Here is a 26,654-nt window from a genome sequence, read left to right on the forward strand (position 1 = left end):
GTGTGCTCTCTCAGTAACGCAGAGCCCATTTGCACTGGCCCAAAACTGTGATAAAACACAAATTACAGCAAGGGGTTGGATCTCACGAAGATTATTTCATCTTGGAAAAAAAGATACACCAAACACTGAATTATGTGCAAGAGATTACGGTAATGCCAAATGGAGCTTTCTGGTCTGCATGGGCACTGCCCACAAAAGGGCAGACTTTCCCCCATATATCTCTGATAATCTGTGACTCAGTGTGGAAAAATCCAGAAGATAAATCAGCATCCCTCCTCGTTGTTGAGAGGAAAGAAACCTTCCCCCTCAGCGACTCCCTACCACTTATTTTCATCCATAAAAGCTACAATTGCCTGACACATAAACATACATTCCAAAAGATGGATGAGGGGTTTCCCCATAACGAGCAGCTGTAAAGGGCACCAGGCCTGCAGTATAAAGCACCAGCAGATAAAACCACCATTTCAGGTTTTTTCCCCCCACTCGGTGCAACTTACATTTCACAACAATGTAGGGAAACCTGACAGCGAGACCACCAGGATGAAAGACTGTTTTCTCATTCAGTTAAGAGGACACACGTTGAAGGACATTCGGGAAAGTTAAAAGGTAAATGGCAGGAGACCACATGGACCCCCTCCCAGCCATCCCTCTGCAGAATTAGTAATTGAAATTATATTTTTTTCCCTGTGAAAATGTAGAAAAAGCGGAGCGTGTTCCCCGGGGGTTAATATCGGATAACAGATGGCATTTCATTCTGAGGCCTCAGCGTTGTCGGCTCTGTCAGGGCCTGCTGCCGCGATCCGTCGAGGGAAAAACCGAAATGTCACCGCGCCGCGGAGAAAAACGCCACTCACCTGCTTTGTACGCGATGGAGTTCGAGGCAGAGACCGACTTCTTGTAGCAGAGGAAAACGTTGGAGCCCCACTGAAAAATAGAAAAACACAAGATCGATAAAACACAATGAGATGCTCTCTCAATCCCATTACCATCGACGATAATCTCGAGATCATAAAACAAACCCAGCCAATACCAGCCATCTGCACGGGCCTAAAATCATAATGGCAGGATAATGCAACACAGCATACCCAATGTCATTTGACTTGGCACTGTGCTCCGGACAAGAACAAGCGCGGCTGTATAAAGCACCTTTGGAGACTGAGGGTAATGCGGGGCAATGATGCCGGGCAGGTCCGTGCACAGGGCCCAGCGCCGAGGGCCGGTTGCCGGGGCGATCCACTCACCATGCCGCAGTTGAGGTTCTTGTCCACCTTGCAGAAGGTGTGTGGCGGGGTCTCTCCCTTGCTGGTGACGATGACGCAGATGTCCGTGACGGCCAGCGAGTTCTGCGGCTGGACGGGCGGGGCGCGGCGGAGCGTGACGAAGATGCGCTGGGAGGTGGCCGAGCTGTTGTTGACGTTGGCGCAGCGTCCGTAAGGCGTGGCCTGGATGACCTCACAGCCCTGGATCAGCCTCTCCTTGCCCTCGTAGAGCACCCTGACGACCGGACAGAGCACACAAGGTCACGAGCGGACACTGACATACACACACAGCTTACAATGTCACGTGTGCGACGTTGGCTCGGGCGGTAAGAGCAGTCGTCCGACAGTCGGAGGGTTACCGGTTCGATTCCCGCCCTGGGTGTGTTGAAGCAAGAAACCTAACCCCCGAATGCTCCTGACTGTTGGTTGGTGCCTTGCATAGCAGACAGTCGCCGTTGGTGTGTGAGTGTGTGTATGAATGGGTGAATGAGAAGCATCAATTGTACAGTGCTTTGGATAACCACTTTATAATGCCAACCATTTACCATGTGCAACCAATAGTTAAATGAATAACTACGAGGCAGCTGCAGTGCACAGCACATATTTGTACATGAGTTATTTTAGTAATCCCTCCCCCTGGAGCAATGCAGGGTTAAGGGCCATGCTCAAGGGCCCAACAACTGCATGGATCTTAACATGGCTACAATGGGGCTTGAATGACCGGGCCTCTAGGTCCCAGTCATGCATGTTACAGGCTGACCCTTTGTACAAATTTGTATTTGTGGCCATCTTAGTCAGTCTGAGGCTCAATAACAGTACATCAGCTTTGTGAACCAACCCCATTAACTGCCACAAACAAATGAAGGTATCAAACCAAATTGAAAATGCAGATCTGAAATATTTAAAAACATGCCTGGAGTCTAGCCTGGGAACAGTCGTCGAGAGAGAGAGAGGAAAATGTCATCCAAGACACTGAGCCAAATATACGCAGTGCATGCCTGCTTGATGCACTTTTCCAGCATCCAAACAGCTCAGCTCCGGGGGTTTGTAAATGTTCTCTCACAAGGTCTGGATCTGAAGCACGTCCTGGCATTACGAACGCGCCCAAGCAGCTGCTCTGTACATTTCCTAGCACGGTGTAACGGAACAGAACGACAAAGCGCAACAAACTGAAACAATAGCACTGCGGCTACAGTGTTTTTTAGCGGCCGCGGCATCAGAGCCAGCCTGGAGGCCACAGGTTCACAGGAGTCGTTTAGCGACGGGAACACTCACATTGTTTCCATGCAGACTGGGGCAGTGCGTCAGTGTTTCTCCCCGCTCCACACCACCCACAGCCCAGTCTGAGGGAGGGCCCACAACCGGCCTCTCTAACCTGCATTCGAATACTCAGGTCCACGTCAATAGTCCCAGCGAGAGCGGCTCGCAGCCAAACCGACCTCCTGATGACTCGTGCAAAAGCATATAAAACACAGACCACACAGCCTATGCCATGGTCATCTTATTAGTTATTAGTCATTGCGCTACTGCAAATTCAACTAATGGTGGCTTACGACCCCACTGTGAAAGTACATTACAATATAATGCATGTACTGGGCCAAACTCAGACCGACGTTTCCATCATTGTCGTTTCATTTACATTGTACCACAGAGAGAATTATTTTTTTTATTTGTTTTAAGATGGCCTCGGTTACCTGATGTTGGAAACATCGACACATAGAAACACCTAAAAGAACAAAACAGCTGCGGGTATTTCCATTTGCCCAACGGTTCTGTGACAATAGGACGTCTGTGGTTTCAAAAGGGAGAGAGGGAAAGCCTGGGGCTCACTCATTTGTCCACTCAGACAGCCATAGTGTTTCCAAACTGCAACCCTTTGAAATCACTCTGACCACAGGCACGTACAATCTTTGCGCTGGTCTGTGCTGGGTTTTTCCCCTTAATATTTTCTGACTGTAAAAGCTCCACCCTTTCAGCACACACATTGCGCTCCTGAAGTTTACTCACAGACAGGGGGCATTGAGAACAGCTGGGGCCTCATCACAGTGAGAGCAGAAAGCGAGCTTGTGTTGCAGGTATGGCACAGTCATGCACACTCTTTCAATGGCACAGCTTAGTCTGCTGCTGAATATCCATCCTGAACACATTATCATCTCACAAACACTTCCATCTCAATGTTTATCGTGCACTCCATTTACTATCAGGGTGTCACAGAGAACTTCACAGAACAGGCTTTTCAAAGTAAATTTCAACCAACGAGCCAAAATGTTTGAGCCAACGAAGAGGGGAAAAAATGGATAAAGATGCAGTCGGCACTGCAACCACAGATCAACACCCATGGCCTACGAGAACCTCGACCACTGCACAGACATCCCTCAAAGGGACTCAGACCACAGCTCTGCAAAGCAGGGGTCTGTGCTGCAGTGCTAATCTAACGGGTGATAGAAAGTTCCAGTGCGTGCGCTAGAGCAGCTGCACCTCATGAGGGCGGCGGAAGTGTCTACACTCTCCGAGCTTTTCTTGCCTCAAAACAAAGCTATTTCTGGCCTTCCCTCAAATGGTATTTTTGTTGGACATTTTATTCATATTAGTCACAATGAGTTCCGCTCAGAAAGCAGAGGATTGGAGAGACATTATTCCCAGCCGATAACTTTTTTTATTTTTTTATTTAAAGGACAGCTATTATTATATTTTTCAAAAAATTAGTAAAAACTAGTTGGCATGATAATGTGTGCCGCCCTTCAAAGATCAAGGCAGAAGGACAGAATTACACAGTATTAGAATTATACTTCTCGCCTCAATGGGGGTTCATAGTTCTCTTATTTTACCTCTTCATCTACAACGCGGGGGTGTCAGAATCCAGTCCTTTGAAGGGCGCAAATTCAGCTGGTTTTAGGTGCATTATAGCAATAAAAGGATGAATATTACAGGCTACTCATTGAATGAAACAGAACTTCACTCCAGGACTTGAGTTTGACACCTCCAATCTATGCCATCTACTGAAGAGGCACGATGCCAGCTGCAGAGGACATATTGGTTATCAGGGGATTTCAGAAGCTGGCACTCGAGTGGGAATTCTGTAAGCATTCTGTCTCTCACACACTCACACTCACACACACACACACACACACACACACACACACACACACACACACACACACACACACACACAGGAAAATTTTGAAGATGCCAGGCACAGGAGGCTGACATTTCCGTCAGCTGAAACATGCAGCCGGTCTAGGGCTGAATTCCATGTCAGGAGCAGCCACATCATCATCCACAGGCCTGACTCCAGAGAGCTGCAGGCTGGGGGTGGATGCCTTCCAGAACCCCTGCGCTTGACATTCAAATGTCCTGCTGGCACGGCGATGGTGTAATTACAATCAGGAGAGGGTCAAGGCTCATCAGATGGACGCTGGAATATCGGGGGACAAACCGATACCAAATGCAATCTCTCATTCATCCCCACACACTAAACAGGGACTGCATAGCACCAGTCACAAGGGGAATTACCATACAATAATACAGCAATGGGCTCAGTCAATCACACTAAGGCCTTGGCAGGGAAATCAGTTTTCCACAGAGAGGAAGACAGGAGGAAGATGAATAATTTATCGGCATCTTTTTTTTATTTTATTCCTCCCATGAAAAATTCTGCTGAAGAGAAATGCTGCTCTGAATAATTATCAGCCTTGAGTCAAATGGACCACAGGAGTGTCAAAGCCTGGGGCTTTTAAATGGAAACCGCACAACTCCTTCAAAGAAACTGACTTCGCAAAAGTTGTGAAGCCATTTTATTTAAAGTGGAGTGAACATTTTTTTTAAAGTTTTTTGTACCAGGATTCAGTACTGTTGAAGGCAATAGAAAACGCATTTCCAAATGTGCAGTGCAAATACAAAATTAACGTCAACATACATATCACACAATTAATACATGACCTCGAATTGGCTCTCTCAGGCTGCCCCCATGAGCACATCGCTCTTGTTACCCACCAGACTACCAACAGACATGGACCCACATCGGACTAAAGCTGCGTAAACAAAGATTTCTCCTGAGGTGTGGTGTGGAGAAGCAGATAAACCCTCCACACATCTGCCTGCCTGCACTCAATGAGCTCCCACTGCTGACTCTACCAAAACAATTACCACCATCAGCTACACTGGGGCAGACCGGCCTACCCTGAGCACGACCTGTTCCTTACCCAGCATGCTCTCCGTAGTCAGGGGGAACAAAACAAAGGCTCCTGAAGGAACTGAAGCAGCTTTGATTTGAGCCTCTCAGTCCAGACAGTAAGTCTTGAAAATGCAATTCAATTGTGTTTTAAAAAAATAAATAAAATAAATCACATCAGACTGCAGATATCGATTAGGCAGACTGGTCTGGGTTTCAATGATCTGCCCCCGCAGCCCTACGCACAAAAGAAGAAAGGGAATTCCCCACACACCATAACAACAACAAAAAAACCTGTAGTTTTTCTGCTATGTTACACTGATACGGACAGTGAGTACCCCAGTCTTATTAAAGCCAGCATAAGGCAAAACAAATCTTAATTGCACTTTTCCATAAGATATACTGATACAGAATATACACAGTATACATACAAAATAAATCAAGCGGCCATTGTGCCATGCCAGTTTATGTCCCCTTTATGTCTGTCAATTTCCTCTCTTTATTGACTTGTAAAAACAAGTTATTTCAACATTATGCTAGCATGTGATTCCTGTTGAGAACTAGACGGCGTGATCTCTCTGAGTGATTTCTTACACAGTGGTATCGGGCAGTCGTGTGCCTGTTGCCCTGCTGGAGGGATCAGTACCACTGCACAGTCAGGAGGTGCGTGAAAGCATCATACCCCCCTCTCTCAGCAGGGTCTCAGCCCCTAAAAGTGACCTCTCAAAGGGTCAAGAGAAGCTCTCTACAATGAAAGCAGGGCTAGGACTATAAACTAGGCAGCGGAATGCCCCATAAAGACAGACCCTCCTGCCAATCCGACCCCGACCCGTCCCATGCTTTCCAACTCTCCCCGGGAGAATCGGAGATTTAAACAGCGGCAGCCCTGACGTCTCCCAACAGCCGCCTGCCTTCACGGGAGACTTGTTTATGAGTCAGTGACAGATGTTCCCGGCACGTCTCCCAGAAATCCGTCACACCGCAGGAGCGAAGGGGGCCTGACGTCCGTGTCGCACGGAGTCCGAGCGGAGTCTCAACAGGACAGCCGCACAGAGCCACGCGCTCGTCATTCACCTCCGTGTCTGGACCACACCGCAGATTTACCCGAGAACACACGGCTTCGCTACTTTAAAAGAGGCTATGAGGCCTGCGCCGCTGTCTGGACATGCCGCCGTTAACCCAATAACCGCTACATTACATTACAACAGGTCACATTACACTCGGGAATTTAGCAGATGCAATTATCCAGAGTGACTCACAAAGCTCGTATTTTTGCATACCACCGTACGTATGTTACATACGTGCATACCGCGGGATGTGTAGTGAAACAATTTCAGTTATGCACTGAGCTCAAGGTTACAATCAATCCCGCAAGCTCTGTGATCCGTTTCCCCTCGTGACATCACGACAGAAATACCGAACATGTAGGCAACCTAGCTCTCGAATTAGCCTCCCTTTAGAAAATGCGATGTCCTGTATTCCACTATATGAAATCATGTTAGTGACCTGACAGGGAATTCCCTTTTGTTGTCTCACAGAAATTGTGCCATAAAAATCATAAAAATACAGGAATCAATAGATAATACAGATCTCAATGCAAACAGCCAAATGACCCAGGGACGCAGAACAAACTGATTTGCATTTCTAAACAACATCCCGCATTCACATTTCTCCCTCCACCTTAGCAGCAGTGTTCAAAAACAGTGTTCAACTCCAGGACAAGCAGTTCTACTTGAAGCTCATCTTGGAGTTAATTGGTCTCCTTGGGATGCCCAGAGATTAAAATAAGGGTTCCGTGCAAACAATGCAGGGTAAAATTAAGGGACTGAAAATCATTCAACAGAAAAGCAAAAGCCATCCGAAATATTTTTTTAACGCTAAGCACGTGAAGGGTCATCAAATCTGCACGGCCGAGGAACCCTAAGTTGCATTACATTACATTATTGGCATTTGGCAGAAGCTCTTATCCAGAGCGATGTACAGTTGATTAGACTAAGCAGGAGACATTCCTCCCCTGCAGGATTAAGGACCTTCGCTCAAGGGCCCAACGGCTGCGCGGATCTTATTGTGGCTACACCGGGATTAGAGCCACCGACCCTTGTGTGCCCCAATCGTTTACCTTAACCACTACGCTACAAGCCGCCCTAAGTTAACCGAAAGAGTGAAAACACTGGCAGAAGAGGCGTATTTGCGGGTCCCCTCAGTAGCGTGAGGTCGGGCACTCCTGCTTACCCAACGTCGATGAGCGGGGGTCTCTCGCGGCCCCTCTTGTAGCACAGGAAGAGCTCGGGGCTCTTCAGGCTGCCGTGGTTCAGGTTGGCCTGCTGCCCGCTGTAGGTGCTCTCGATGCACGTGAAGCCCTCGGGCACCGTCTCGCCCACCGACTTGTTGATGACGGCCAGGTCGGTGATGGGCGCCTTGGGCCCGCTGGACTTGGTGTCCGACAGGTCCTGCTCCAGGGGCGTGGACTTCTCCGTCAGCCCGGCCACCACGAAGTAGTCGGTCACGCGGTGACCCTTGTCCTCGATCATGGCTGGGGGGCGTGCCTGAACGGCGGAGGAAAGCAGGCGTTAGCAGTGTTTTGATAAGGTAATAAACTCCGTATCGCGAGTGCCTTTTAATGTCAGCGGAAGCACAGCCAAACACAGCTCATTGCTGTAGATCTGATAAGCAACAACATATTTTGAAAACACAAACATCAAATGCTTGAACCGTAAACATTCTGAGCAATGCCAGGTTTTACGAGAAGCAGGGTAGTGCTCCAGATGGAATCTCCAAACAACGGCTTTCCAACTGTACTTCTAGAAAGACCTGGAATGAGTGCCATTTCAGTGCCTGGATTTAAAATAATTTAGATTAAGATTAACGTTTAGATTTACATTAAGATTCAAAAAGAGAAATGTACGTGTGACCCCAGCAGGTCAAATAAACACAAATCAACATCAAAGTAATGTGAAGAGAAACCATCTCAGTTTTCTATGTTTCGCCCCCACCAATCAGACACAACAGGAGCTCCCATTCCAATCAAGTGTCTTTTATTCCTGCCATTTACTTCCTCTCTGAAATTTTTCCGACCAGACTCTAATTTCTATTTCTCAACAAATTAAGAAGAACATTTAATTTGTGCTCTATCCGCAGAGCTGCGCTTTCTCAGTTAATTCAATTGCTTTTGAACAGCACCATCACAAATACGGAAGCCCTGGTCTTTTCATCTCTCGCTCTCCAAATGACTTCAAGGGGAACTTGTTTCAAGAAGGACAAATTCTGTAGTTAGTCATTTTGTCGACGATGCAATTGTACACCTAACCGGCGTGGGTGATGGGTCAAGAGGATATGGATCATTAAGAGAAATGCAGAGGTTTCTATTTATGAACAGCTAGGCCCCTTTGCTGACATATAAGGGTGGGTCCTCAAACAAACTTATTTTGCAACAGCAGGAAAAGGATGACGCCGTTTTCCACTCCTAAAACAACGTTAGCAACTTCAGTCCACACAGGGCGAAACGAAAACGAATGCGTCTCATCAAAGTCAAGCAAACCGCAATTGTTTGGGAAACAAAATCAGCCTTTCCCTGTAGTGGGGGTGGGGTGGGGGGGTGCAATCTGGCAGGAGTCCTGCCACATTCTACCCTGCAGGGGGCGTCCTCTCCCCCCCCCACGAGTCAGAACATACGTACACACCCCCCCCATGACCCCCGTGACATCTCACTCAGTTCGACAGTAGGGTCCTAATGAAGTAATAGGGAGACGGGGGTCCCTCCCTCTGAACCAGCGCCTCAGATTTCCACCATTTAAAAAATAATCAGCCATCAAGAGCAGCGCAGAACCACAGCCCAAGGAGGAGGAAAGAAAACAAAAACAGACCCAAAAAAAAAAAAAAACACCTTCTCAGCAACTGGCTGGAGAGGCTAAAACAAACCTTCAAAGACCGGCTGAGGCCAGCGCAGGAACTGAGATTTTCCACAGAAGGAGTCACTACTGCACTGCGTCAGCGGTGTCCTGCTGAGGAACACGTACTGAGGAACCGCAAGGCCATTTAGGAGGAATCGGGACTCTGACAGGGCACATTTCCTCATTATTTCTTTGAATTTGCTTATTTTCCTGAGAAAACCCACAGGCTCACAAACCTGAAGGCCTTCATCAGAGCATTAACTCCTCCTGCAGTGGAAAAGATGTGTGTCTCTTTTGAAGTGGCCAGTGAAAAGCATGTTGCATTTTTTTTCTCGAAAAAAGACCTAAACCTTCAGAATTATCATTCAATATTTTTTGTGCTTTTGCACAAAGCTAAGCTTCAGAGGTCGGTGGTTGCAGAAGGTTGGTGCGGCACAAATGCTTGGCTCTCCAGTATCCTCAGACGAACCTGCCCTGGGCCACACTATGGCCAGTCAGCCAGAGACATCCAGTAATAGAGTCCAATCAGGACCAGGAGTAAACAGACACTGAAAGCCAGAGGCCCCGGCTGTCACATTGGAGAATAATGGAGTCCGAGGACAGGCTGTGCCTCTCTCATTCCTCAGAGGGCCCCGAAATTACTCCCCAGCATGGCATTCCCAGCACAACCCCCCAAGCCCAGTACAGGAGAATCATGCTTTAAAATACTTAACGCAGAGCCGGGTTCTTCTGGCATGGCTTCAGCCAGGTCCTGTATTTTCCATGGTGATAAAGAGAGAGGGGTAGTGGTGGGAAGTCATCCTGTGGCACTCGCCTCCCATTGGCTAACCCACTGTTTGGCATCACACACATCAATTCCAACAGGGAAGTGAAAGCAAGGTCCTCACCAGGGTGCCGTTTCCATGGGAACTAAAAACTTGTAATGTTCCAGCAATGTCTGTGATGGAAAAGTGTAAGACACCTGAAGTCGATCCGCACATGGTTTAATGCTTATGATAATGAACTGAGATGGCTGCTTATATTTCTACACTTTCAGAACCAAAACAGAACAAACAATCCAGTTGACTCAAGTTAATACAACTGACAGAATTTTCCCCTCCAAACATTCCAGAGTGTTGTTAAACATTCTATCAGCATCACAAGACCTGATATCTTGTGATGGGGTTCCTGAACGCGCTCACAAACACAAGGCTCATGTTCCACAGGGAAAGGCGTCGAAGTCATGAAGCTGAAGTGGATCAGACTGGCTGGGCTCAGACAACTTTAGAGAAAAATCCCTGGAAAACCCTTAAATTCAGCAAAGCCCCTGCTCATTCCGTTTTAACGACTGCGCAGCGAAGGGGGGAGATGAATAGCCCCACCCCAAACAATGAAATGTGTATTTACATAGGAGACAATTCAGCGGTTGCCATTGTGTGGTGACTTTATTTACAGTCAGCTGAAGGCACGGACAGTCCTGTAGACCCTGACAGTGGAGCGGGCAGACATCCGCTCGCATACCCATAAAGACCCAGCACTCAGACGGGCAGAGACGTCTCCGCGTCTGCATTCCTGCATACTTTACTCTTTTCTGCCGGGTTGATACATTTCTCCCACAATCTTGGGGGAACAGTTAAGAGTTTAATAAGCACTAAATTATGGTCTTTAACAAAAGTTTATTTGCCCTTGAAAATTACACTACAGCGCACGGAGCTCAACCAGCCCAAGAGCGCGTTCCTCGTCACGTAAAAAACAAACAGGCAATAAACACTTTCACGGTGACGTTTCCGTCCATCCGGCTCCTTGAAGCCTCCCCCTTACTGAGAGCGGCCAATCAGGCGGCGGGCCCCACTGTGACCTCACACGGCTTCCTCGAGGCCATCGGAGCGGACGGCCGCTCCGTGGGGAGCAGAGAGCGACAGCGTTCCCTCCACATCCCTTCCAGTCCTCCTGCCCACACAATGGAATCAGTGACTCACAGCGGGCAGCCTCTCAAGAGAAACGTACGCTGGCACGGCCGCGGCGGCCTTGATCAAAAAGCGCGTTCGGGTCCAAGGGAGTTTTACTAAACTGCGGGGGAGGGCACAGCCATCCGCCGACAGCCATCAGGGTCCCTAATGACAAATGGAATGGCGTTGTAATTGCAGGTAATTTCCGTGGGTACACAATTGCTTTCCGTCTTCTCATCAAGCGTTTCTCTCAAAGAGAAAAACAACGAAACGTTTTGTTTTTCGCTTGAAGCCGTCCTTTCTTAAGCAAAATCTAAACAAAAATGGCCAACCATTCTTTCAGTCACGAAGTATCAGTTTAACTGCGGGGGGGTCTCTCGTTACACGAGTTCATGAGAGTATTATTGAAAAGGCACACGGGCGGACCTTTATTTACTCACGTCAAAGCCAGAAACCCGACTCAGATTTAAGGAGCGGAACGCAGCTGCATATGTACAATAGTTCATTTGAACGCTCGCTTATCCGCTGGGACAATGCTCCATTACTCAAGAGCCTACCTATCAGGAGCAGCGCTTCTACCTAGTTTTATTCTCAACATTAACCTTGTCCTGGAGCAACTCCATTTTCACAAACAGCCTTCTCAAAAGAAATGCAAACACGTTAAGTAATTCAAACGTTTGGCTTGAATAAATCCAGCTCATTCAATGTTATGAATAAGCGTGGGTACAACAGAATCCGGCTGTACACAGAGACTAAATTCAGGCCTCAAGCATTCCTGTCTGAAACCCAAAAGACAACGTGAGCTTACAGAAACAACACACCTGGCATCCCCTCATGCAGTGGGTTTCAAAACCCCACTTGGATGGGAGAAACCAGGCTTACTAAAAGTAGGGAATATAGGCGTGCGCACCGGGGGATGAGCAATGTTTCCTCGGCTAGCATGGCCGACTGAAACAGACAGGATACAATCAGGGAGAAAATGGGGGGGGGAAAGCGTGAAGAGAAAGAAAAAAAAAAGTTATCTACAGTGAGTGAAACTCTCATTAAGAATGAATTGCTGCATATTGTTGCTCAAATGACTCATTAAAACCTCCACCTGCAGACGGCTTTGCCGACAGCAAAGGGGCACTTTTTCCGTTCTTTTCTTTCTGGGACAACTTACACTCATCATGACGTCTAGACAACATCTGAAGCGACCCGCACCACCAATGGGCTCTTTGTAAAAGGCCCCGACGACAGGCATTAACCAACATGAGCAAATCACATAACGAGGCTTTTTTTTTTTTTTTTTTTTTTTTTCCCGCTTTAAATGACACCGTTGTGCTCAGAGAAACTCCAGGCAGAGCCTCGAGCACGGTCGTCACAACGGGAAAACAGACGGATGGAAAAACGAAGCACGGGACTCTGTGGGCTGAGGGCCGCGTCCAAAGCAAGCTCTCCGCGGCCAGCAGGAGGGCGGGAGGCGGAACACAAACTCCCACATCCCGGACGCGGGGGTGCAGATGTCCGCTCTAGAACGCGGACAAAGTTCACGCCTAGCGCCTAGAGTTTCTGACCCCGAAAGTTCCGCTTGAACAAACCTCCAGGCCCGCCAAACTCACGTCCCGTTAAGACCTGAGATTGGAACGCCGCCTTTCGCCGCTCTTCCGCCGTGAAATTCCAGCGACTGCCTCCGAGCCTTTCCAAGCATCAGCCACCAAACCGGATTTCATCATCAATGTCACGAGTCAAGTTTTGTAACATGGACAGAGCGCATGCCAGTTATGAAATAAGGGATCGGCCGCTGAGAAAGGAAATGTATTGCTACCGTGAAATGACTGTACGTCTGCTTTGACGGGACGGTCCTTTACAGGTGCGCCCACAATCAATGTCTCATTCACAGCGTGAAATAAAACAGACAAGAACCGGATGACTGTCAGCCTAATGCTTTACTGCCAGAGGCACTCCCAAAATGCAGAATCCACCGCTTACAGAGCCTCAGTAATCCACCATAACTTCCACTGTATAGCTGGAACCACGCTAGCACGCTCAGGTAGCGCACAGTTCGACAGCACAATACCCCCCCCCCTCGTTGAGCCAACAAGAAAAAAAAATCAAGCTGAAAAAGCTTAAACTTCAAAAAAAAAGTTGAGATTATTTTTTTTCTTCTGCTCTGGGGTAAAAGACAGGGTATGCACTTCCCCCTCACAGGCCTGGGAGGCTAGCTGACCCTGGGCAGCCGAGGAACGACCCGGATCAGCGCAGTTACCCCGGCAGAAAAAGCGGAGTTACTGTCCCGCCGCAGGGTCATCTGCATTCCGCCGGCAGGAAGTAATCATCCTGCAGTAGGAGGATGTGCACTGGACGCCCTCGGGGACTAAAGGGCAGAAAGGCCAGCCAGCGAGTCATAAGCTTAAAGGAAAGAGACAATGGAAGAGCAACGTGGGTCTTAATGGCATTCAACCTTTGAACACAAACACACGTCTTAACGAACCAGCAGGTAAGTATCACACAGGGGTAGTGTTTCAGGAACACACCCCCTTTCCCAAACAACCCCCCCACCCACCCCCACCCATCATGTTTTCCTGCACAGACTTGGATTACAGAGAGCTACAATGAATGGGAATGGAAAGCAAAGTCCTCTTTGCTGACGGCGGGGCAGGTAAACATTGGCGCAACCATAGCGACCAAGCCCCACCCCCTCCCAGATGGGCTGCCAAGATTGTGATTTTTTTTTTTATTTATTTTTTTTTTTCAGCTGAAAGTTCAGCTGTGAGCAGAACATCCATCTTCCACCGGGCTTCAAAGCAGACTCATCCCCCCACGCGCTCAGATGTCCACAGCCCCCCAGAGGCGCACCGAGGCCTGCAGGATCTTAACGGGGTGTTTGAAAAATGAAACATGGGAATGTGAGCACTCGAGCAGGAAATGAAAATGAGACTCCATCTAGGCTTCCAAAGTACTTGTACATGGGAATGTGAGCAGGCTAAATGAAAGGCTTTCCAGTGGAAGAGGAAATGCAGATGACGCCACGTCTTAAGACATCTTATCCGAGCTTCGAGGGGTCCTCGAGGAAATGTTGTGATTGCATAAAAGGAAAAGGGAAGCAGAGACTGAGCAGTGAGTGAGTGTACAGGTACAGAGCTGAACAAGACGCAGTGTAGTTCTCATTCACCGCCATTTGTTTCCATTATGAGTAATGCACTCAGAGCTTCTGAAATATTAAGTATGATTGCGGAAATGTCCCCTGAATTTCACTGGGAGCCTCTTTGCTCTTGAAATTTAAGCCACAAGACCTTTCCCAACTCCTCTCTCTCATGACATGTACAATACAACCCCAAGAGGGAGAGCATCAAACATTTGAACACTCACAGGCCCCCCACCCCCCACCCCCCACCCTACATTTCAGCGTTATTCCCATCGGCCCCTGAATTTCCATATCGCGCACCTAAGATTACAATATGCAAAAGGTTGCAGTTTTCTGTTGCCACATATTTTTCCTCTCCATTTTCCACGATGTTCAGTTTTGTGTTTGGCCTGACAGCTGAATGCTGCTGACAGCCAGGCTCTGAAGTATAATGTATTCAACAAGCAATCACAGGCAGCAGGGGTTTCACCTGCTCAATCAGCACACAGTGGGCAATTCTCATTAAATAGGGCAGAAAGAGGTAAGAGCCAATGCCACTGCTTACAACCTGCAGTCACAGGCATGACTTCTGACTAAAGGAGGCAGACCTGATGCACTGCAGAGAAGTGTGTGTGTGTGTGTGTGTGTGTGTATATATATATATATATATTAAAAAATATACACACACACACACACACACACACACACACACACACACACACACACACACACACACACACACACACACACACACACACACACACACACACACACACACACACACACACACACACACAAAAACACACGGAGCACATCCATTATTGCAATCTCAGTAAACAGTACTTGAAAATGATCTTAAGGGCCAATTGCCAGAAAGCAAACAGCAAAACTCAGTTTCAGACCTACAGAACTAGTGCCACTCAGAAAAAGTGAGAAAGTCAATAGCAATGTTTTTTTTTTTTTTTTTTTCTTCACGTATGGCACAAAAATCATTGGTTCCTCGCAGCTGAATTATAAAAGGCGACAAATTCAAAAACCACATTATAGTTATTTTAAAAACGGTGTGGTTTTACCATTTTATCATAAGCACGGAATGCAGCATGCATGGAGTAACATACCTTAAGCAAGTTACTGCAGCCCAACTACACAGAATCTATGGAACTGATCTAATCTGAAGCAAGCCTGTAACAAGGTCATCAGCAAATAAATTACCACTGCAACTAAATAGGAAGCCGTGACCACAGATCATTCAAGCCCTCTATGCTATCTATGCACACAGGCTACCTATGAGAGCGTCCACATCTGAAGCCCACCTCACCCTCTCCCGCTCCCTCTCAGGCCCCACAAAGCTCTGGGAAAAACCACAGATTCTCTGTGGTTATGGAACCGCCGCTATACTTGTGGACAGAAGGGTTGTTGCTTAGAAACCGGGCAGCTCAAGTATGCAGGAAGGCCACAAAACAAATACGTCTAAAGCAGTATGTTATAAAAACAAGACCCCCGCTACCCGTCACTCTGGCGCAGGAACAGGAGCGAGGAGCACACGGCGTCGCCCTCCGGAGACGGTGTGCGGACGGCGGCGCTGGTCGCGTGCTGACCCGGCGGGACCCGCGTCCCGCTCCAGCCTCTCACTGCAGAGCGCACGCCTCACCTATCAGCTCCTCAGCCGAGGGTCACGACCCCACGCAAGCCCCGGACCAAAGACAAAGAGTGAGGGGCCCATCAATCAAATCATTCCTCCACGCAGGGAGCCTGCCTTTTTTCATGGGTCCCACATTCCGGCTTGTCCCCGCCCAGAGTGCCGCCCCCCTCAGTCCCCTCCCCCCTCAGAGTCCCCCCCCCCCCCCCCCCACAGAGTGCCCCCCCTCAGTCCCCTCCCCCCTCAGAGTCCCCCCCCCCCCCCCCCCACAGAGTGCCCCCCCTCAGTCCCCTCCCGCCTCAGAGTGCCCCCCCAATCCCCTCCCCCCACAGAGTGCCCCCCCCCCCACAGAGTGCCCCCCCCACAGAGTCTGCCCCCCCCCCCCCCCCCCACTCAGTGCCCCCTGGTTATCGGCACCGAGGGGTGCCCTTAATTGTTCTACGGTCCGAAAGGTTTCCCATTTAGCGTTCCTTTCGCATGGAAGCGGACCGCCTGGCCCATTGTGTCTGGAATGCAAAGGTCACATTATTTGGCTGCAGTGGCGGTTTCAGCTTGCAGGCCGACGGGAGCCCGCAGCGCAAGCACAGATTCCAGCAGGCAACAATGAGCACATCAACAAACCCTTCTCCTGAATGCAAATACTACCCCCCCCCACCCCCAGGTCAGGGTGCATAGTTTTGCCTGCATGCAAAAATCGCTAACAGTCAAGAACTGTACTCTCAGTCACACTGGCACCACAGCCTGCACAGACACACCAGAGTCTCCACGCAAGGGGACCCCATAACAAAACACGTGAAATAAAATGCGTTCAGATTCTGAAGCCGATTCCAGAAGGGCAGTTTCCAAGAGCTACAGATGCACTCTGTCGAACCGGAGGGGGATGGGGTGGTGAAATGCACTGTGGGATACGTACCACAGCGTGATCTCATCCAGGCCACTCGAAGGCCCCAGACACTGGGAGGGAACCGCAGGCAGCCCGGTGTCTATCCGCTGCCCGTCTCGCTGAACACGAGCAAGCCTCCACAAGACCTGCAGTGCAGGCCCAGGGACACTGCACACAAGTCCCTACGCACCGCACAGCGATCTAACGTGTGGGAGCAGGCAGAACACCGCTAGCGTAGGAGCCCGTCACTGGCCTGTGAGCCAAGAGGCTGGTGCAAGCAGGAAACGCAACACGCAACAAGATACGCTGGGTGCAGTTTTCACGTCCAATTACTTAAGGCTGCTTAAGCTTCCAACACCCGGCAATTCAGTTTCGTCCACTGCAGGTCTTAATCTCAAGAACCATGTATTCTACCATGCTGAACCTTGCACTCCAAGGGACTTTCAATGAAAATAAAACATTACATTTAAAAAGAAAAAATATTTCATTGTAACACGTTTTTTTGTCATCCAAGACACTTGTATTACAGTATCTCAAAAATGACAACACATAAGCTTCTTTTCCGCTGGGTCTCAAGAGGTCGTTTAGTTACACACCAACACTGCGGTCGATGCAAACTTAACACTGTGAAAAGTATGCTTGACCCCTGGAGATCAGGCTATCCACTTCTCTGCCTTCCTCTGAGACCGTGGGGACCGAGTGAGGCAGAAGAGGAGGTGAAAGGACTGAAGTGGATTGTTTTGACTGGCAAGGACATACCAAAGGCAAGAGATTCCCTGCAGGGTTCACTAAAGAGTGAAATTCAACATTTTCAAGCAAGCCTAGAGCCTTTAATTGCCCACTGCTTCATCAAATGATTGGAGTACTAAATACAGATCACGTCAGCTGGGGTTACTCACTGTTCCTTGCAGGGTAATGAGCTACACGATCAGCAAACGGTGAAGAACAGTATTACCACAGTGACTTTGGGCGTTACATCACATTACATGTCATTTGGCTGACGCTTTCATCCAAAGCGACTTACAGTTGATTAGACTACGCAGGAGACAATCCTCCCCTGGAGCGATGCAGGGTTAAGGGGCCTTGCTCAAGGGCCCTACGGCTGTGCGGATCACATTGTGGCTACACCGGGGATCGAACCACCGACCTTTACCTTAACCACTACGCTACAGGCCGCCCTAATAAGGCAAATAAGGTAAGTAGCTGTGGACTGAGATTAAGTGTTATACAGTGTTTCTGAAAGCCCTGCTGAGAGGAATTATTAATATTCACAAAGCAGGAGATGTGGGGAGTGAGAATCCTAAAACAATGCAGCATCAAGCCAGGGAACAGTCCAACGGCTTTCTGGCGTCCGAATGTTTTCAAACTACACAATCACAAAAATACAGGTCCAACGAGGCAGCTTACACAAAACAAGCAATCCTCACACCTACACTTTCATTCCAAAACGCCTGCGCCACACGGCTGCAGAGTTAAAACGTAAGCAACGCACTACAGCGATAACACTGATCTTAAGCACCCTGTCTGTTCACAGTTCACCGCTAACAGCCACCGCGAGATTAGAGTCCAGCACAAGTGCCACTTGTGTCACTCTGACCCGACGCTCTGGAGACTCCGCAGGGTTCATGGCGCGGCCACCTCTCCAGCTGTCATCACCGTGTGGCAGCAGGGGGCGGAGCCAGGGGGCGGAGGGACAAAAGCAATGGCCAAGCACAGCGTCGTAAAAGTGCTTCGCCGTCCAATGAGAATCAGCCTTTCAACGGGGTCAACCGAGGTTACTGGTTTTGAATTGAACAGAGCCACCTTCTCCTGGGCTGCCTTCCAAAAGGGGCTCTTAATTCCTTTCACAAACATTCAATTGAACCAAAGTGTTGTACATCAACACTGAAACAGCCTTGCTTGCTTTTGGCTGAGTTCTACATTTTCTGTATTCACATGTCTGGCCATGAAAGAACTCGTATTTGCGTACCAGGGTAAAAAACGTACTGCAATAAAGATTTAAATACTAAAGTCACCCAAACTCTCATGGAACCATGACTACGAAAACCAACTGTAGCACAACACACGGCACATGAAACGACTCGTGCGACAGACACGATGATGAATAACAGCAGCCCGGTGCCGTGCATAAGCCAGCACACCTTTCCCAGGCTCTGAGGGAGAGAGCGCTCCGACACTCCCTCTTCTCACAAGCAGCTCTGTTTGCGTCAGGTGACCTCTATGCCCACTAGCATTCTTCTACCACATCCTGCTCCCCCGGCCACCGGCGCCCCGCGCTTTACACCTGTGCCCGCTCATCAGCCAATCAGGAGAGACGCAGGACCCGGCGTCCACCACCTGCTGCAATGGAACCAGAGCCGCTGGCCAAACTCAGACAAGACAGACAGGCTGAACAAAGAAAATCCACTCGGTCCGCTCGGATTTCAGGCAGCGTGACGCAACGGACGATTCAAACAAAGAGGCCGATTATGCCAGCGATGTCGTAATGCACTGCCCCTCAGAGATGAAGGAATGCACACGATGAATAGGTGGCGTACATAGCATTTACACAGTAACCCGTGGTACGGTTAAGAAAATATGGAACATGGACAAAAAAAAAAAATAAAAAGAAATTGTGTAGTCTCAGGTAACTGTGTTACTCAATTCTTGGTTGCGATCAGCTAGTACACAGAACTTTTACGTTTTCTAAATAATTTATGTTCTTTGGTTCAAATTAAGTTAATGAATTAAAGATAGCCACCTACATGACTGGAAGAGCATTAGCCTTGGTGAAATATGCAGGTAAAAAAAAATAAAATAAAATAAAATAAAATAAAAAATAAACAAACCCGAAACTCTACAGTGACTGAAAAAAATAAATTGTGCTGCAAAAAATGCGCTTTCAAATAACATAAAGAGGAGGGATGATTCTTCTCAAAGAAGTCACCCACCTCCATATCCAGCACTCAGTAAGCTGAAATTCTGTTTGCCTTTTGTCTATGCTCTACCTGCAAGGTTATTCTGAGGAACTCTAGTGTGGCATACGTACATTCAGAGGCAGAGATTACAACACGCCTGACCTCCAGCTCTTTCTCTGTGGCTATGAGTGCACTGCTCCAGAGAAGGCTATGTGCCAATAGCACCGACGTGGGAAAATCCTTGGAAACAGTAAGCAGTAAACATTGTAACTTCCCGATGTCATCCCCCCCTATCTGTAGATCATTTTGCACTGGTGCATGCGCAATTTGATCAGACAAGATGGGCACCTCCTCACAAAGCCCTTTTGTGGTTGCTCCCAGTCTTTGTCCCTCATTATTTCTTTAACCGATGGTGGGTCCATGATGATGCCAAGATAATATAATCTTGGGTCTCAATTACAGTCCAGGGTTGGCCATAGCATGTCATATCAATTTCAGCGCCGGCAAAATGCCATGGCTTCTTTCAGTAAGGAAAAATCCAGCCCTACGAGACTTCAGCTACTGGACACATGATATGTCATAATAAAACAAAATTGTCTGTGAATAGGTGTCAATTGCCCCAATACACATCCAGAATCCATCTGGCCCATTCAATGATGGACCGATGATTTTACCATGTCTCACAGGGTGAAATCACCGTCTGCCCAATATCAAATCAGACAGGCCCACAACTTAGCCTGGACAGTAGGCAACTCGAGTTTTCAAGTGTTCACCACACAAAATAAATGAGAATATGAAATAAAAGGTTATTGACAAGATTTTCTAATCAGCAGAAGGTGTATGCCTTAAGATATGTCTCATATTTCGACCACAGTCTGAAGCACACTCATTTTCACCGCAGAAAGTTCTCAACGGAGCGAGCTGGCTGAACAAGCACCTACTTACAGTAGAGCTAAGCCAAAATCAATTATAATAAAACAATTACAACTACCTTTTCTTTGCGTTGAGGAACGGGAAAGCACAGCCCCACCCCCAATGACTATAAATCACACCAATGTCAGACTTCCTCTGCAGTAAAGACCATATGCTTGCTCGGTTTACCCATTTCATTTCAGTTGAAAAGGGATAGGTCATAACAAAGAAAACCCATCTGAAAACACCAAAAATAACTGATAAAACTGATAAAAGTATTTGCTATGATTGAATAGTGAGGCAAGGCTTCATATGTGCCACGAAAGGCCAAAGCAAACAGAATGACTCTGAAGAATAGAAGAGCCCTGAATACGTGTTGTGTAACAGCTGTAACATTCACAGCTAGAGCATCCAGTGAATAGGAAGGACACGCCACTCAAACCCAGAACCCACAGATCTTTCAACTCAACTGTTTTTTTACTGCCATTCCACACTGCAACATTAACTGCATTGATTGGATGTCATAACTGAGTATCAATACTTCAACAACGTGAAAGGCAGACAGCATTTGGGGCCATTATCACGCACTCATAAATGCAACGTGTGAAGAGATCCTAGTATGCCTGAACAATCGAACCCACGAATCCTCTACTTTGTACATCCACAACTTTATCTCGCACTTGGTCAGGAATTAATCAAGCGTGCAGGATAACAACTGTGAGTCCGAGGCACTCTTCCTCTAAATGCATGCAGCCTCCAGGAGCCAGTAAACTGCCAAACAAGAAAGTAATTGAGTGCTGCATTAGAGATATTGCATCACAAGACGGCACAGCTAAAAAGGAGAAAACAAACGGGGGCCCTTGGACTGTGGGCTCTGAAGTGCGCACACACCAGCTCTGAATCTAATCACCATCCACACATGGACTCAATCCTTCCCTCTGACCTTTCAACTCATCTGGCTTCCTGTCAGAATGCAGCTTCCCTGATATCCTCAAGATACATTTGCTTCCATACGGTCATTCCAGTTTCTGCTTCTCCTGGCCAAAATCTGGAACATATATCTTCGTGATATTTAAAATACAATAGGTCTGAATGCCTTTCCCCCACGTTCTTGATTTTATTATTCACATTGAACCATTTTTAATTCCACAGATTTTTTAAGGCTTGCTCGTGCTACGTTCACGTACATTTACAGCCTACATTTACATTTATCTACCCTCAGACAATGGAAACAACACTCAGGTCAACACATGACAAATCAATAGCACAAGGACTGCCGTCACACATCTGAAGTGTAGACAGCCCCTGTCAACGCGGCTGGTTTTACCGCCCGCTGCACGGCCCAGACTCCCGGGGCTCTCCGGGGGGAGGGCAGAACGTGTCCGTTTCCGCCCGACTCTGAGCGGCAGACGGGCGTGTTGGCCGCGGCGGACATTTTTCACAACCTGACGGCAGAACCACAATCCCAAAAATGTCTAAAGTGATGTGGACAAGAGTTAAGGACGTGATGTTGGCGTGAGGACCGCCCCCGGTGACCGTCGGCTGTGGCACAGTGTCGTATGAGCCCCACATAATTCACGTTCGATATTCGGAATGCTCGCCATTTGGAAATCCCCCGTTGGGTTTTCAGTGTGGGCGCGTGTCGGTCTGAGCATCAAAACGCACAGCCGTTTCAGCACACTTGCGGTGCAGGTGTGGTGCGAGCGAACTGCGCTACTCCTCAGTCAAACCACAGAATACACGTTAAAGAGTAAACGCCACCGCCAAGTGATTATGGACAGCTTTGACATTACAATGGTAATGACAACATTGCAATTACACACCATTACATGGTCATTACAACGGATGAACACCAAACTCAGGGTGTTGTTTCTTTTTCCACTATTCATCAGTTAAAAACAGGCGCAAAAGAATGTGTCCAATCAAAAGCCACTTCCTCAAGCACGTGATAATATTTGCAACATGAGCTGGGCTGGCTACAGCGAGCAGGTCTACAGCACATTTTTACACAAGATATTTCACAATAAGGCCAGCGTTGGCCTTGGATGCCTGACAACTGCAGATATTGGCAACAGTACTGTCGTGATCAGAAGTCTCTATCAAAGACATTGATCCTAACACGGACGGCACGATGACAGAGGTCAGAAACCTTGCTGTCCGGCTGGTCGGACATACACGGTCGGACCTTTTTTCTGGAACAGTCCTTTTCCACAAAATAAAAACTGATCATAAATACCTATTCATATGCAAAATTGTAAAAGAAGGGCGAGCAACAGAGCAAACACTGAACTAATTAAAATGTTGGACAGAAACAGGCAGCACAGCAGGCCGCTGTTCGGATGTAATAAAGTGAGGGATGCTGTACGGAAACGTACGAGTCATGAGACCAGCTTCTCCTCACGCATGACAGACCATCAGGCGTAAACCACTGAGTCACTCCGAACGCACCCTTTCCACAGTACGAGACGGGTGAAGACCAAGCAACTATTATTTTCTCACATCACCAGCTAGCATACGTTGGAAACAAAGATCAGGATCATTTGAATCAATCCTACCTAATAGACTGTCTCTTGAGTTTGTATAATAAATTGAACATAAAAAGTATTCACATATCGCCCAAATGTATCAATAAAAATAATTTGAATCATCAGGTCCCATGTCCACAGGTGCAACAGAGGCTGAGGTAGAAAGGGTATTCATATCGTGGTAAAAGGAGCTTCCCAGTAATGAACAAAAAGCAACTGAAATGGTAATTATCTGGAATTTGATCTCCTAGCTTGCTACCAAGACAGCCAATGTTCTGCATAATTAGCCGGGTCTGAAGTGTGTATTGAGCATGCTTCTGGCCTTATGTTACAAAGACATAGACATTGCTGTCTACAAAGACATACAAAATGCCTCATCAAATTTGGCCAGAGAATATGTTCTCATAAGCCCTTCCTTATATGGCGATATTCATAATAACATTAAAAAATATGCTCACCGTTGTAGAAGGAACACCTGCTGCACAGCCCGTCAGCTGGCAATAATTTAGCAATGCTATAATTTGACCCATCATAAAATGTGCTGAACACATACAATTCTGCATGCACTTTGAAGTGTCCGTCAGGCAGTTGCCAAGAAGCAATAAAGTATAATTAGTGCATTCACCTGGGAAGCAGGTTAAACTTTCATGTTTTCCTATGTGAAAATAGGCACATTTCATACCGATATGGACAACAAAAAAAAAAGCCTTTATGCACAAGACTACAAAGATGCCTCTCAGTGGGCAAAATAATAAAAAATAAATCTTTCAAATTTACATTCAGGAGGACAAAATATAATTTCAGTCATGAGTACATAATTTAGACTGTAAAGGCATGACAACACTAGCCACCAGCAAGCAAGAAGAATAGAGAACCTGTCCGACCTACATTCACTCACCAAGCCTTTGTGTGCACTCTCAAGTGCCTCAGACAATAGTGTAGTGTTACGTTTCCCCAACTTCGCAGAAACTCTCCTCTCCTACAAACTGTGCCATTTTCTCTTGAGCCCACATTGGCCCCACATTTAATGACAATTTACACGCTGAGCTTTGAACCCGTTACCTGCGTGAACCTGTTTACCTTTCTCGACAGCACCCTCAAGCCAGCTTACAGCACACGTGCACAGCCCTCGCAGGAGGGCCTGACCCAGAAGATTTAGCTTTCGCTCTCCCACCCCAATGGACTCAACGGATGGTCTCCAAGGTAAACGTCATTACGATGCGTTTGCCCATCAATGAGAATGTTTATTTATTTTTATTATTTTTATTTTTTTAAACCCAGTCAACAAAACCGATTTAGACTTCCTGGAAAACACACAGTTAAAATGAGCACACAGCAGAGTTGTCAACGGGTAACCAGGAGAGGTGGCGAGTGACAGAAACCACAGCTGCAGTGCATGCGCTGCCGCCTCCAGTGCACGTCACAGTCCGTGAATAGGCAAAACGCTAAGCGCGTGTAGAGATGGGACTTGGATAGAAATTGAGAGCTTCAAGGCTTTTCCGGCCATGCAGAAATCAATCATGTCCATTCCTCATTGGCATCCACCCGTTCAATGCACTTTATATTTAACTTGTCTGGCTGCTCCCCAATAAAAATGCTTCCTGGGGTAATTTCATTGCGCTCCCTGCTACGCCTCTCATCCAGCTAGATTAGCCAGAGCTGCAAGGACCTCTTCATTTTTATGATGTGGACACAGGGTAACAGAGGACACTGCACTGAGTCACAGAGGAGAAAACTTCACATCACCTCCCTACTGCATTGTGCCTCTCCAAAATACAACCTTGACAGCATGTCACCCTGGAATTACGTCATAATAAACCTGCAGGGCCGGGCTGAAGCAGGAGGGCTGGGAGTAAATGTAATTTGCGGGTCGGGCCGTGACCGTTAGCAGGCAGAGGAGTGTTCACCCTACCCGGCGCAGCTGGAGAGGTGACGTCCTGCACAGCAAGGGCAGCGGTGAAATCGAGGCAGACATGGAAAAGTGGAAAGAATGACTGTGACTGACATTCCTTACGCTGCCCCAACACCGCGAGCAACGCAAACAGAAATCGGCTGTCAAAACACGGAACCACAGAAACGCTAGGAAGTAGGCTACGGGACCCTTACAGTGAGCAGGATGGCACACAGACACATCTGTTAGGGATTCCAAGACACGCAAGCGCTCTGCCCATCATAACTAGTCAAAGACAAAAATCGCTACAACTTAATACAGTACATTTCTGTAGCCAGTTATAGGCTGCATTTTCAATAAACAATTCTAAACCACAGCAGCTTCAAATGCTTCAGTCTAGCCTGCCACACAAGATAGAAAACTTTAACTAGTTCCACCAGTTAATCAGTGATTGTTTTCCCACAACACTGCTTAAAGCAGCTATTGTTCATACTTTTCCACACCTTATAGATTGTAGGCTGTGTGCTATGTATATCTCTACAAATATCAATTGCTCCAGCACTGAATGACTAACCATCAAGTCCGGCTTCTAGCTGCACGGACTTGCATTCAACGGCAGATTTTTACTTCTGTAGTGGAGGCTTATTTTTTCTTTAGTGAAATTGCCTACCAAATTATTATTATCGAGGAACAGCGTCAGCATGTGACCGTATTTGCCCCTGACTTTTATCATTCGTCCAATACGGCGGACAATCAAAAGAATCGCGTCAGTTTATCAGATACTTTTGTATTGACACACCCTACACCTGCGCTGTTTGCCAAGAGAGCAAGAAGCGACCTATCCCACTTTACAATGGGCTGGGGCCTAAGAATGAAGGTTGGGGGTTGCTGTAAGTTTATTGCGCTATCATTCCATATTTCCGTTTCAGTAATTATGCCGCATCTCAACTGAGTTACGCACAATTTAAATACTGGTTTAAGCAGCGAAGCCTCGCATGCAGTAAGAACATATATAGCCACGACGTTTAAAACAAACCAATATTGCAATTTAGGTAGCGCGGAACGGGACAACACACATGCCGGCGCTGCATCGTAAATTTGCCAGTAAATACCCTGCTGAATTGAAGGTAATAGGATAACGATACAAAGTTTGACCACACGATAAAAATAAGGTTCCTTCGATTGCAACTGTTCAGGAAAACAGTTGCTTGTCGTTAAGATTAAAATCAGTCGACTAACCAGTGAAGCAACAAGTTAACACTTACCAGCTGTTTTTACACTACTAAAAGAAACAACGTTGACATGTAGGCAACTTGCTGCTTTCAGCTCCGTATGGTATTCCGCCTTCGCAGATTAGAAGACATCCACTTCGAACGTGTGCACTTCGGGGATACGTGGAAACTTTCTTTTCCACTTGTTTGCGATACTCTTATCAACAGCTAGCTGTCTGTGCAAGCGGGCGCCATGTTTGTGTTTTGTTACTTTTGTGAGCTCTTGAGCCTTCTGTCTGCTGCTAAAGGCGGAATGGAACCGCCCAGACCGACTGGGGCTCA

At 47.5% G+C, this 26,654-nt stretch overlaps 1 protein-coding gene across 4 annotated transcripts in view; it reads right to left on the reverse strand.

The window, feature by feature from the left end:
* dennd4c (DENN/MADD domain containing 4C) overlaps window positions 1-26,654 on the reverse strand; it is a 52,962-nt gene extending 26,308 nt beyond the window's left edge. For 3 of the 4 annotated variants that reach the window (XM_061252134.1, XM_061252132.1, XM_061252135.1), the window contains exons 1-4: window positions 26,367-26,654; window positions 7,663-7,976; window positions 1,242-1,494; window positions 855-924 (exon numbers count right to left, since the gene is read on the reverse strand). In XM_061252134.1, coding sequence (XP_061108118.1) covers window positions 855-924; window positions 1,242-1,494; window positions 7,663-7,961 — 622 coding nt within the window. In that variant the 5' untranslated portion in view covers window positions 7,962-7,976; window positions 26,367-26,654. Of the gene's footprint in view, window positions 1-854; window positions 925-1,241; window positions 1,495-7,662; window positions 7,977-25,122; window positions 25,148-26,366 lie in introns of all 4 variants that reach the window. The other variant, XM_061252133.1, reaches the window with a different exon arrangement.

This window comes from Conger conger, chromosome 8 (assembly GCF_963514075.1).
Source record: "Conger conger chromosome 8, fConCon1.1, whole genome shotgun sequence".
Taxonomy (NCBI): domain Eukaryota; kingdom Metazoa; phylum Chordata; class Actinopteri; order Anguilliformes; family Congridae; genus Conger; species Conger conger.